General features: G+C 46.8%; 1 protein-coding gene across 2 annotated transcripts in view; it reads left to right on the forward strand.

Annotated features, from left to right (window-relative positions):
* The window catches only part of BOK (BCL2 family apoptosis regulator BOK), a 34,639-nt gene extending 27,265 nt beyond the window's left edge, over positions 1–7,374 (forward strand). For both annotated transcript variants that reach the window (XM_075157751.1, XM_075157752.1), the window contains exons 6-7: positions 1,036–1,199; positions 6,219–7,374. In XM_075157751.1, coding sequence (XP_075013852.1) covers positions 1,036–1,199; positions 6,219–6,344 — 290 coding nt within the window. In that variant the 3' untranslated portion in view covers positions 6,345–7,374. The remainder of the gene's footprint in view (positions 1–1,035; positions 1,200–6,218) is intronic.
* Positions 7,375–12,427: the final 5,053 nt, after the last annotated feature.

Consider the following 12,427-nt stretch of genomic DNA (forward strand, 5'->3'; position numbering starts at 1 on the left):
CATGCCACTATGCTGTGGTAGTTCTTCTGCATGGGTGCAGAAGGGTTGCATTTCCAGGTCACTGGTCCTGCTAAAAGCCTAATGAGGGACTGCTGGCTGCGGTGTTTAAGCCAGGAGGATTTATGCCCAGTGGTGTTGGCAAAGTGCAGGGGAGACCCAGGGAGTTTGGCTGGTACCCAGAACTGAGCTCGAGCGCTTATCGCTAGCACTGACAGGAAGATGACTGCTGCTGGGACAACTTCCATGGAGCGTTTGCTGCTGGCAGGTCAGCCTAGCAGGAAGGCTGTTTTCTGGGAGATTAGATAACTGACTGACACTCCATCCCTGCACTGCCTTCCGTGGGATAGGGCATGCAATGTTAAGTATTGAAGGCAGAGTGGCAAAACTCTTGAAGCTACCTGGTTTTCAGATGGAGACTGAGGTGTACTCCTTACATCAAGGAGGACGCCAACCCTCTTGGCCCTGTAGCTTTGGCTCCCTTTTTTGCTCTTATGTCATGGTAGAACTGACTGAAGGTGCTTATCTCGTGTGCTTTTTGTGTCACATTGGAACAGTCTCCTCTGATCTAGAAAAAAACAGGAATGTTTTGTCTTAAGGGTGTTTAAGAGTTGTGCTGGTGACAAAAACCCCAGGTTGCTCAAACTCTTTGAATTCAGTCACCTCCTGTGCAGCATGTGCATGGCTGAGAGTTAATGGCAATATAAACCATGGTGGTGTACATCTTCCCTATTTTGATTATGCCTTTGGGCTGCTCTTTCTAAAGCTGTGCACCCAGTGCTGAGAGGGGCTTAAAGCATGCCCAGGTCAGATCATTTAATTCTGCTTCTCCGGCTGGAGAGTTTTCCCCAATCCTGGTCCCCTAGTATTTCTTTTCCCCCATGGTGGAGAGCATGCAGAACTGTGGCTGCACCTGAACTCGGAGCTGTGCACATGCAGCATGGGCACGTCTAACGCAGGAGAGCTGTTTCCTTTGATTATTCAAGACTGAGCCATGTGTGCATGTGTAAATCTGAATGACCTTTTTTCTTTTCATAGGCATAACGTGGGGCAAGGTGGTGTCTCTCTATGCTGTGGCAGCTGGGCTGGCGGTGGACTGCGTGCGGCATGCGCAGCCAGCCATGGTTCACACCATCGTAGACTGCCTGGGAGAGTTTGTCCGCAAGACCTTGGTGACATGGCTGAAAAGGAGAGGAGGCTGGGTAAGAGATGCTATCTGATCAAGCTTGCTTCCACACATGCAGACCAGAAAATATCCCGCTTAATGAAAGTGAGAGTGCCCCCACTGCAGCTTTATGCAGAAAAATATTGAATGAGATTCTCTTCCACAGCCACTGTCCTACTTACACCTGTGCTAGACTCCATGTAGCTCTGTTACTGCTTTGTGGTCCCATCCTCGGCAACATCAGCTATTCTGGTCCTCAGCTTCAAGCGTATCTGTGCCAGACTAATTCAATCCTGACCCACCAGGGCCTGTTCTGTTCCTGACCTGAACATCTCTGGAGCTGCCAGCCAGTCATAGCGGGAGACTGTAAATAGGGGTCATTCTCTTGGGCAGCTGTTTTCTAGAAACTGAAAAAAATGAGGCCTGCTAACTTAATTCCCCTTTCACCCGCCCCACAGTTCCCCAAGTCAAAGCTTAGTATATTAACATGACTTGCCACCGTAAGGAATTTTAGAGGGATATTAAAACCTGGTAGTTTGTGCCATTCCCTGACCTGACCCTGATGATGCTCCATGAATAACTTGTGATGTGGCTCAAATTGTAGGGCGCTTATGCTTTGAAGGGCACTCATAACACCCATCGACAGTGGGAGGGCTCGTGGCTCTGTCACTGGCCTGCTCTGAGAGTGTGGGTAAGGCATGGTGCTGCTCTGCGTTGGAGTGAGGCTCCATATCATACGGCTTTAAGCATCTGATTTCTTTGGTTCTATCTATACGCAAGGGGAAGTACAATGCTCCTGTGGAGGATGGTTCCGAGTAAGAGCTTTACTTTGGTGCTGTGGAATAGCCAGACACCTTTCTAGTGACCTCCTCAGGAGACCGAGATGACTGGTTGGCTATGTTAGCAGTTGGCAGCTGGGTGATGTACAGGTGTACCTGTGCCTTTCTGGCACGGATATAGACATTCCTTGGAGCAATACAGCCCAAAGCAGTTTGGTGTACTGCCTGGCAGATGCTGCCTGGAACTAAATATTGCCATATGACACCACTGAGCTGATGGGACATCTTGTTCCCAAGGCATGCACTCTTTCCAGACTGAGCCACAGCGGCAAATTCCCTCCTTTCCAAGAGGTGGTATTTGTTCCTGAGCCGTCAGGAAATGGTCAGGCTCCCCACCCCACACGGAGAGAAGGGGATGTCTTTTTCCAAACTGAACATTGCTCCTCTGGGCTGAGACTTCCCAAGTGTGCCTGTAGCTGATTGAGTCACCTAGCTTCTCCAGGAGTGAGGGCACCTTTTTGATGTAGGGCAACTGGAAAAGTAGCGTAGTTCTGATTTTTGGATCCCTTGCATTTACTAAGTGTCATTGCCACCTTAAATCATCTCTGCCCTCTCTAAAACTGCGTGACCTTGAGGCCAACTGAGTCAGGGAACTGTTTGGTTGGGCTGAAAAGTAACCTTTGATTTGAATGCCCTGATCTGTTTCATTTTGCGTCTGCACAAATAATTGTGCCAAGGTAGGTGAAGAGGATATCCTGGGAAAGTGACTGATTAAGTAGCACTGTTTCTGCCTGTGAAAATCCCTGCCTCAGTATGATCTGAGGCTTACTTTAACTGTGTACCTGTAGAGCTGGTTGAAATGTATTCTCTGAAACAATTTTTCCTTTGGAAAAAATCCAGTTTCATTAAAATTGAAATGTTGCATAGGAACGTGTTTCCTCCTAGTTGCCAACTAATATTTTCTTTCTTTTGGTAAAACATGCATGTTCTGATAAGTTAGCATCTTGTTTTAATTTTTGTGTTATATTATTAGAGTTCAAAACAGGGTGTTTTGATAGTTCCAAATGGATATTTTTGGAAAGTTTGTGGCATAGCAAACAAGCTGCAAAACCCATCCCCAGACCAGAAGTGGTTCTTTGCAGCTGAGGAGATAAGTCCTATCGACTGCTAGCTCCTTCTGCCGATCATCCCTCTTTGGATGGCCAGCGCATTTCTATTAAAGGTGCTGAACCTACGCTGCTTGCTCTTGGGATCTGGCCTTAAGAAAGGGAAGCCAATCTCACAGCCCCAGATCAAACAAAACGACTATAAAAGCTGCTGGGTTGTGCTGATTACAGCCTGTCTCCAGTACTCTTATCAGCAATTTTGGGCTGCAACAAGGAGATATTTTCCCTCTAGAAATGAGTGGTTCCTTCAGTCTGGGGAAAGGCTGCTAATCCTCTTGCCATCTTGTGCTGTGCTTCCCTGAATGTTCTTCCTCTTGATCTAGGCACCGCAGTGTGAAATTTCGCAGCCTTGTTCGCAAATGGGCCAGATGAAATAGCTCTGTCGTGGGGACCCTTTCATCCGCTGCCTGGCCTAGCTGGTTGTTGGTTTGTTTTGGCATGGAGTCCTTGTTTCCCCTGTGCACATGGCCCCCGTCTCTTATGCATCGGCTCAGGTTGAGGCTGCCAAGAGGAAACACCGTTCTCCTAGCTGTTTCAGAAAAGCCACGTGGAGACCTTGGAAAAGCATTTGAAAGTCTCCACTCAGCAGTAGGTTCCCATACTGCTTCCATAGGGTGGAGAAAGACCTTACCCCCCCAAAGCCCAACCCAAACCAAACCTCTTAGGAGAAATAAGAAATGTTTAACCCTTTGAGGCATTCTCTCTCCCTGGGGAGAGTTTGTAGCCTCAATACTGGCTTTAAGGTAGAATAGAAAGTGTTTTTTTTTTTTTTAGCAGCTGTTACATACATTTGCTACAAAGAAGAGCATGCGACTTAAACTTGTTTGAATAATTAACAGGCGAAGATCAAACTGCCGTTGCAACAGTTTATCAGTGCCTCACAAAGACCTGTTTTATTAAGTAGCTTTGAAATTTTCAATTGCAGTGCCTTATCAGGTATGCTTTATTTGGATAACAATAGCTAAGGCAATTGTTAAACAGCTGAGGAATTTTGTTTATCTAAGCAAGCACCACACAAATTTGTAAGCGCTTCTGACTGCAGCTCCTCCTGATTAGCTGCAGTGAAGTCATTGCCTTTGGTAGGGCATAGCACAGCTTTAAGGAGTTCACACTTTCTCATCTGGAAGTTAACCCTCTGCAGCTATAATCAGCCCGGTGTGCATATTTGGGCCTGGTTCACATGAGGCACTAAAGCCCTTCAGAGCTTAGGTTTCTGATTGATTAGCTACCCTAACATCTGAATACATGTTCAGACAGGTACCAGCATGTCATGACTTCTCTTGACTAAAGAGACAGTTTGACACAACTGTGTTTTAAATATGACACCGTGCCGGTCCCTAAAATTGGACAGGCTGAATCAGTTCAGACATTTTTCAAATGCAAATAGGGTGAGTTTGCTAAGCCATCACTGAAAGCATTTAGGCAGACCCATTTTACTTTCCTCCGCAATACAGATAAAGTACCGCTACTACATTGCAGCATCTTCTGTTATGTGCTGTCTTGGCTGCTTGCTATGTTTGCTGGTGCTGTTGTAGCTATAGGCAGCAGCATTTCCACACCTTGGTGTTCAGCCTCAGGAGCACCCCATGTGCTGATTCAGCTTCCTCCTGTCATCCTGTTTCTTCCCGTCCTTGCGTGCCTGATTTCATTCCTCCTGCAATCACTACTTGTCAGTTGTTCACGGGCTCAGCATCTCCTAATGCTCCCTGGAGAAGAGCAGTGCGGGGTGATTCAGCGTGCCAGCCTTTCAGACTTCCTCGTGAGGGAGGAACTGCTGGAACTGCGTGGGAGGCTGTTGAGGCTTCTGTCAACAGACCTTTGGTCTGTAGATGACGGTGGAGTCTGTTAGTGCGGCTGTACTCACTAACCGGACACAGGGATTTGTCCCCTCAGACCCCCGTTTGTTTTCTTCTAATTATTACCAAGGTCGGTCAGGCAAGGCTCACCCATGTCTTGAACACAGGAAGTACTGGAAAAGATTATTGGAGTATTCAGCAGCTCTCGTGTCCTGTTTTACGGGAGGAGCATCTCAGGGTTGAGAGACTGACTTCCCTCTGCTTGGTCGACGAGAGACTTGTGTCAGAAGGCAAACCTTGGAAGTCTGCTGAGCTAAGCCTGTAAAGAAAAAGCTTTTGGGGCTGATGAATATTTGCCCTGCTTGTGACCTGATTCTTGTTCACATTTGCCACCCAAAAGCCGTTTCTGAAAACCGCGTCAAGTTGACGTGCTAACGGTGCTCCCTCTGTTACAGAACTACAGTCCGTATCTCCTTGTGCTAGGCTGAAGTTTAACCACAAACTCAATTATATTCTGGCAAAACTTTAATTTGTTTCCCCCACCACAAGATGCAATTTTCTATCTACCTCTGTCCTGTTCGCTTTACCCTCCAGATATTTTCCACCTTCTCCTCCCAATGCCAGCTGAGATCCTGTCTTCATGAATTTGCTGGATTGTTGTTGTTTTTTATTCATTGCAGGCCAGCTTCTATTCTTGTTAATACTTGAAACCAGCTGCCCAAGTGATCTTTAAATCTTGCCCACGCGTCTGGGAGGCATCTCTGCCAGCATACATACTTCCACAAACAAAGCTTGCATTGCTTTAGATTTAAATTGGGGGTTGGCTTGCTTGAATGAGTTCCAACTAAAACATTAAGGCAAGAGAAAAAGTGCAAGCGACTTGAGCCGATATTAAACAGGACAACCTCTGGGAAGCATCTTGCTTTACAGAAAAGGATGAGAATGCTGATATTGCCAAGGTTTCCTAGCTCTTTTGTAAAGGGGAAGAAAGTTTCTTTTATTTAGCTATTCAAAATGGAAAATGCTTGACAGTCTTCCTGTAGCATTTCTTTCCCCAGGGGTGGCTGAAAAGGGGGATACTTCACCTTGTTGATGCAGAATGAAGAAAGTGTATTTTGCAGAGCTCTTGAGCCTGATTTAGTAACTTGCAGTGTGTGGAAGTATCAGAGCAAGCATTTGTGGCTGTTGACGGTGCGGCAAAGTGGTGCTGCAGCACTGGGGGCACGGTGCCGCGGGTTGTGGCGCCGGGAGAGTCTGCAGCGGTGGCTGGTGTGGTTCTGGGCATCTCTGATGATCTTTGTTCCCTCCTCATTAGGCAGACATCACAAAATGCGTGGTGAATACTGACCCCAGCCTTCGCTCCCACTGGCTCGTGGCCGCTGTTTGCAGCTTTGGTCACTTCCTCAAGGCTATCTTCTTCGTCCTGCTGCCTGAGAGATGAATCCGAGTTGCCAAATGCAGCCCCCGTACCCCAGCTCCTCCCCGGCTCCAGAAGCAGTGGTAACGGCAATCTCTGAAGAGGAGGAAGAGAAGAACTGGGACAAACAAAAGGCTTGTTCTCCTCTCCCTTCAGCTGGGAGCAGATGATCAACCACAGTCTCTTTTTTGCAGCCACAGGAGCCTCTCTCACTGCTAATCCTTTCAAGAGTTGTTTCCCTGGGTGACTCGTGTGTGTGGCCTGGACATTGCCAGTCCCTGGGCTCGCTGATGGCGGCTGTGTGCAGCGTAGACTGTCGGGCATCTGTTCCTTACGGCTGTGTTGCATGCTTATGCCAGTGCCGGGCAGAGGGGAGGAGGCAGGGGATATTATTTGAAATGGGATAAAAACAGGAGGGGGGGAGGGTCCCTCCTTCGCTCCATGTGATTCCCCTTTCAGTCCTCAGACTCGCCTTGCGTCAATTCTTGTTGTTATATTTGTGCTTAAACTCCATCTCCTCCCTTACACCTAACTCTGACTTGCTGGGCTCTGCCCCCAGCACAGCCCGGTGGAGGGGATAACGCAGCTGTGGGTTTTTAACGTGGTAAAACCAAAAATTGTCAGATGCGTCTCCCCGATTTATTGTGGAAATCAGACTGAGCGGCTGTGTGAGGGGCAGGACTAGAGGGCAGTTGCATGTGATGCAGTTTGCAAGTGTATTTTGTTGATCCCGCTTACTGCGCTCGCACACCGTTTCAAACAGGAGGGCGAGGGGCAACGCCTTCAAGTAACAATTCGGGATTGAATTTCATAATGAAGAAAAATGTTTTCTCCACTGAGATTTCGTCAGAGCTAAGCATGTAAGTGGGAAAGGCTGGGGGGCATGGGCAGGAATTAGGGAAACAGTAAGTGAACTGTCTCGTGTTGTGAAGGGGGAAAGCTGTGTCAAAAGTAGCTCATCTATGTTTCTCCTTTAATGTCTTCGGAAGTACAACTCGCAGTCTTCTTTGTGGCAAACAATAAAAGAAAATAGGTGGTGTTTCACTATTGCAAAGGGTATTGTATTTGTTTCCAGAGTTAAAAATTCCAAAAAAGGCCAGAAGAGTGCAGAGACAAACACTCAGGCCATGCTAAAAATACTTCAGCTTTTCCCCTGGTAGAACATGTTAACGTGTTAAAACTACAATTCGCCCGGTTCATGCTAGGAATTTAACCCATGTTGTTACCGTGTCAGAAGTGTGCTCTTTCCACCGACAGAAGCGGGGCCTTGCTGCTGTCGGCAGGGGAAGGCTGTGGAGCCTCTTCTCTGCCAAAGCCTCGCAGGAGACACCCTGCTCGGTGCCTTGCTCCCAGGAGCGTGGTGTCGCAGAAAAACACTGTTCTGGATTAAGGAGTTTTTGCCTTTTTTTTTTTTTTTTTCCCCTGATTTCCCTCCCACACCCTGTGTTTAGAGGAGCTGTACTGTTTCCATCCAGAAGTTACAAATGGGTTTGAGAATAAAGCAAAACCTTTACTTTTCGGTTGTATCTGTGCGACAGGTTTCTGCTAGCAGTTCGTAGTGCTGTGCTCTGACCAACAGCACCACTGGCAGAGGATACGGAGGGGGTTATACCGTTGCGTGGTCCTGCTTTGGACTGGTCTAGCCTTTGGCACTTCACTTTGTCTTGACACAGGGGTACCCCAGCTTTACCCGTAGTACTACACCCGCAGTGAAGGGTGCTTTACCAGCTCAGTCTACTAGTACTTTTTCAGTAGCAAAGTAATTCTTGCAGAGCAAAATCCTTAAGAGACAACCTCCCCCTGTCCCCAGTCCCCCCAAAAAAGCCTCCCGTTCCGTATCGAAGTTGCGTGCTGCCTTTGACAGTGTCTAGGAAGACTTTGGCTACACTATTAAAAGTTGGGGGGGAGTTACACTGACAAAGTTCCCAGTGTGGATGCAGCTGAAGGTGCTCTGAGGTTGGTGTATTTTTGTGTGTGTAAAGCTTGTAGCAGTTGCCCAAATAAAACCAAATTGCTAAAGGAATTTTTTTTTTTCTTCCTGAGATAATTATATCAGCATTGGGGGTTTTGCTGGCACCTCTGCCACTTGGGATTTTCTTCCTTAGATTCCTAATAGATCTGGCTACGGAAACTTAGACCAGGTGTCGCGTACATGGTGAACTAAACTGATCACGCTCTGAGCATCACCGAGAGGATCCCCTCTGATCTGCAATAGATGCAGTAAAAGCCCTATAGTTCATTGCAGGGGGATGCAGCTTTGTTGTCTTAAAGGAGCTTATGAAAAAGTAGACTTTGGATTTCTGGAAATACTCTGGTTGTGTGCAGACTTTGACTTGCACAGTTTTGCAGCTCGTAAAGTCCAGCGTGCCTTATCATGCCTAGTGTTTTATGAAGCGTATGTGAGTTAATGGAGCCAGCACAGTCGAACACTGGGACTGTCAAGACCTTTCTCAATTTAGATGCTGTTTTGAAATGTAATACTTAAGGCTATGACTGTTTTTTCAGTAAACAAGTGATATCAGAGGGACTATTAAGGAACAAAAAGAGTTAAATGCACTAATTAAGTGCGTTTAACAAAAAGATAATGATAAGCCAAATAAAGCAGCATTGCTGGAAAGGAATGTGTGTGGGTGGGAAGGGGGTTACACAGGCAGGCAGACAAAGACTCAGTCTGGAAACTGCTGATAATGAAGAGGTGGTGGAGCTCCCCACAAACAGGTTTCAGACTTCTCTGGCTTTTGTCTGTCTTGTTGCATTTGCCAGTCCCTCCAGGGTACGTACCGGAGCTGAACAGTGTGCTGCTCCTCTTGCACTTAGTGTTAAACCAGGATGATACTTTTACCCTTCTCGCTCCTGCAATAACCACATTGGCACCAGTCTTGCTACCAAAATAAACAGCAAACAGCGTTATGCACACCGCTGTGCATTTGGCAAGCAACAGTCTCGAGCCTGATTCAGCCAAGTATTTATGTTGTGTTCAGTTTTAGTTATAATATTTAGGCATTTCAGAGTATTTCCAGAGGTCCTTTACAATCTCAACAGTTCTGTGGCTCTGTGGTTTTTCTTTTCCCTCTTCTCTTTTGGCCAGTCGTACCTGATGGGAGACATCAGGGTTGGTTGTTTATCACCCTAATAAATATTTTCCTTTTGTATGATTGGTGACGGTCCTAGGAGTGTGTCTAATTTATTTAGCTGTTAAAGAAAACCAAGAATGTAAGTACCAAGGTTAGTACTATTATGCTGCTTCATACTGAAAGCCTGGCTGTTGTTCCTCTTCCAGCACCAAAAATTGAAAACCCCCAAACTAGCCATGTCACATTTCTTTTTCCCCCAGTGTTTCCAATTATCTGCTTGAGAAAATTGCTTGTAGTGAAAGTTGCCTTCCTGTTTTTTAAGCTGTTTTGCCCACATTGAATGTTCTAAGTGAGACTTACCTACGCACAAACCGTCTTGGGGGGTTGCTCCCTGTCCCCAGTCACCTTTCAGTCCACTGCCCAATTCCATCCCCTTTTGCTAAAAAGCAGCATCACCACAGGAGCAGTCCCGGTCCTTTTAGCACCGGGAAACGTGGCGGAGTTCACCCCATTAGGCAGCAGTCACTGAGCACACGTAAAACACAGCCAAGCTTTCGTTGCCTCCTGCCTTGCTGTCACAGCAGAACAGGCTGGGGGTAGAGGGGGAAGGTGAGGCTGTTGCAGCGGGGGCCGGGTGGGGGTATGGGAGATGTCTAGGGAGTAGCAGGAGGAGGGAGAAAGGCTTGGAAATGGGGAAATGGCGTCTTAAATATTTTAGTGGATGTGGAGTATTTTGCAGATGAGAGTGGCCTGTGCGTTATTACAACGCGGAACGTCAAGGTCAGAGAGCTGAGCCTGCAGGAACCTGAGCTTTAGCGCTCCTTTGTTCACAGAAGAACTCGCTCCAGTCAGGATTACCCCACACCCCTCCCGGCGCCGTCTTCGTTCTCGGTTTCTTTGTGATAGACCTACATTCAGTCAATGGAAATACTTGCTTTATCAAAAAGGTAGGGAGCAGAAAAGCCGTGTCAGCTTGGGTATTTCAATAACGGGCATCTGAGCAATGCTTATCGTGTCCTAGACCTGACATTGCGTCAACCACAGCCTTACTTATACCTCTCCCTTGTCAAACACTGGCAGTAGGTTCACCTCCTTCAAAGCAACTAGAGAAACCAAAGTGGTGTCAGCCGTGCAGCAGATGTCACTTGTGTTCCTGCACTGCCTTTTCTCCTGTAAATGGAAAGAAAACAATATGTGAAGCCCTTCATTTATCAGACTTGCATGTGTATCGTAGACTGAAGTGCAGAACAATAGCGTCAGGGAACAACATTGAGGTTTCCTGGAAAATTGCAATACCAAACTTCCTCATTTTCAAACTTGTTGTTTAGACCCTGAGAAAGAGCTCTGCCTATTTTTTTTTTTTTATTCGCCTTTTAATGTGCAAAGTCTGCAAGTGGGTTTTTTTGTGCACAGTTAAACTGAATATGAAGCAGGTTTCAAGTCCCTTAGACTGCTTTCTGGAAAGATCAGGCCCCTAAGGCATTCCGACAGCTTTGCCAAGAGCCTTCTTGATGTGGCTCTCATCAACGTGTGGCTCCTCGAATTTCTTTACTGTTATTATTTTTTTAAATCTAGTATTTATAATTTTTATAGGCATAAATTTGCCACAGATTAATTATTCTCTTAGGGCAATGTGAAAAGAATGCATGCTACTAAATTAAAGAGAAGAAAACAGCAATTTAATGTACTGCTGGCAGAGTATATAAATTTCTTCTATGCAAGTGGTTTGACAGATGGAGTTTAAATACTCCCTCAGAAAAGCCTGTAACCTCTTTAATTCTAAACATTTTGACCCGCTGGGATTATGAGCCCCTCGCACAGCTAAACAGAGCGATCCTTGGCTGAACTTTACGCCGTCACCCAGGACCTGGAAGTGCATTGCACGTTCAAGCAGGGTCTGTGGGAAATAGAGTGCTCCTGGGTCAATCACACGACATGCAGTCCACGTCCAGGCAAGGTCAGATGAAAAAAAAGCTTCCCCTCTCACAAGAAAAAAAAAAAGTGTTGGGAGGGGAATTTCCAGCTTCCTTACAAGCATATTTCAGAGCTTGAGCTCAGAAGAAACCTCATCTCTTTCCTCTGCCCGTAGACCAGCAGACAGCACTAGAGCTTGTCTTCTCCGTCGCTACAGGAAGACTTGATGATACATCTCTAGTTATGTCAAACGCTGAATTGTGAAGCTAAGCTCAGGAAAAAAGCACTGAAGAGATCAATCCCCTGTTGTTTAAAATTTCCAATTCTGGCCCTATCTCATGACCTTCACTTCTACTTTTGTTAAGCTCCGCATCTAAGCAAGATAAGGTGTGTGTTTTACCTCCAGAACACCCCATGACTCGTGCTGGGCTTCAGTCGACTGAAGGGCAACCTGTTTGGACTTTGGAGGACTATGGGCAGTACTGAGCACCTTTGTCGTTACTAATCCAATGGGAGCCGAAAGGACTGGCCCCGTGGCAGGATGAGGCCCTGCAATAGCTCCCTCTGCCCCGCAGCACAAGGTGCTCCCTCGCAGCATCTCGCCTGACTTCCATCAGGCAGCAGCTGGGCTTCCTGCCGCCGGTCCCTGCAATGCAGAGCCCTTCTCCCGATGCTCTGTGACACTGTCCAGGTGACATAAAGCCACCCGAAGGTTGAACTTGAAGCCCTCTCAGCATCAGGGTGTCTCCTTTTTGCTCCTAATGTGGAGGCGTGAGTCAGGAGCTGCACAGTGGCTGCCACGGGGACTGTTTGTTCCTGTTTCCCACCAGAATTGAGCATGGATTTTCTGGTAATCTAAGAAGGGGATTAAAAAAAAAAAAAAAACAAGCCTTGTTTTTATCTCCTTGGCACTTCAAAAGAAAAATTAAATCACCGTAAGCTGCTAGAACATACTTTGCTCTCAGTTCCTCAGCCAGGAGATGGCCGGACTGTCCTTCTTAAGCCTGGCAAGCTTCTGCTGGCAAAAATCCCTTGCCTGTGCTGTCGGTTTTTCCCTCTCAACGCTTTAAGTGTAGGTTTTCTGCCAGAGCTCCTGGGGAAAGGTGTCCCACCCCCATG

Source organism: Calonectris borealis, chromosome 9, assembly GCF_964195595.1.
Source record: "Calonectris borealis chromosome 9, bCalBor7.hap1.2, whole genome shotgun sequence".
NCBI lineage: Eukaryota > Metazoa > Chordata > Aves > Procellariiformes > Procellariidae > Calonectris > Calonectris borealis.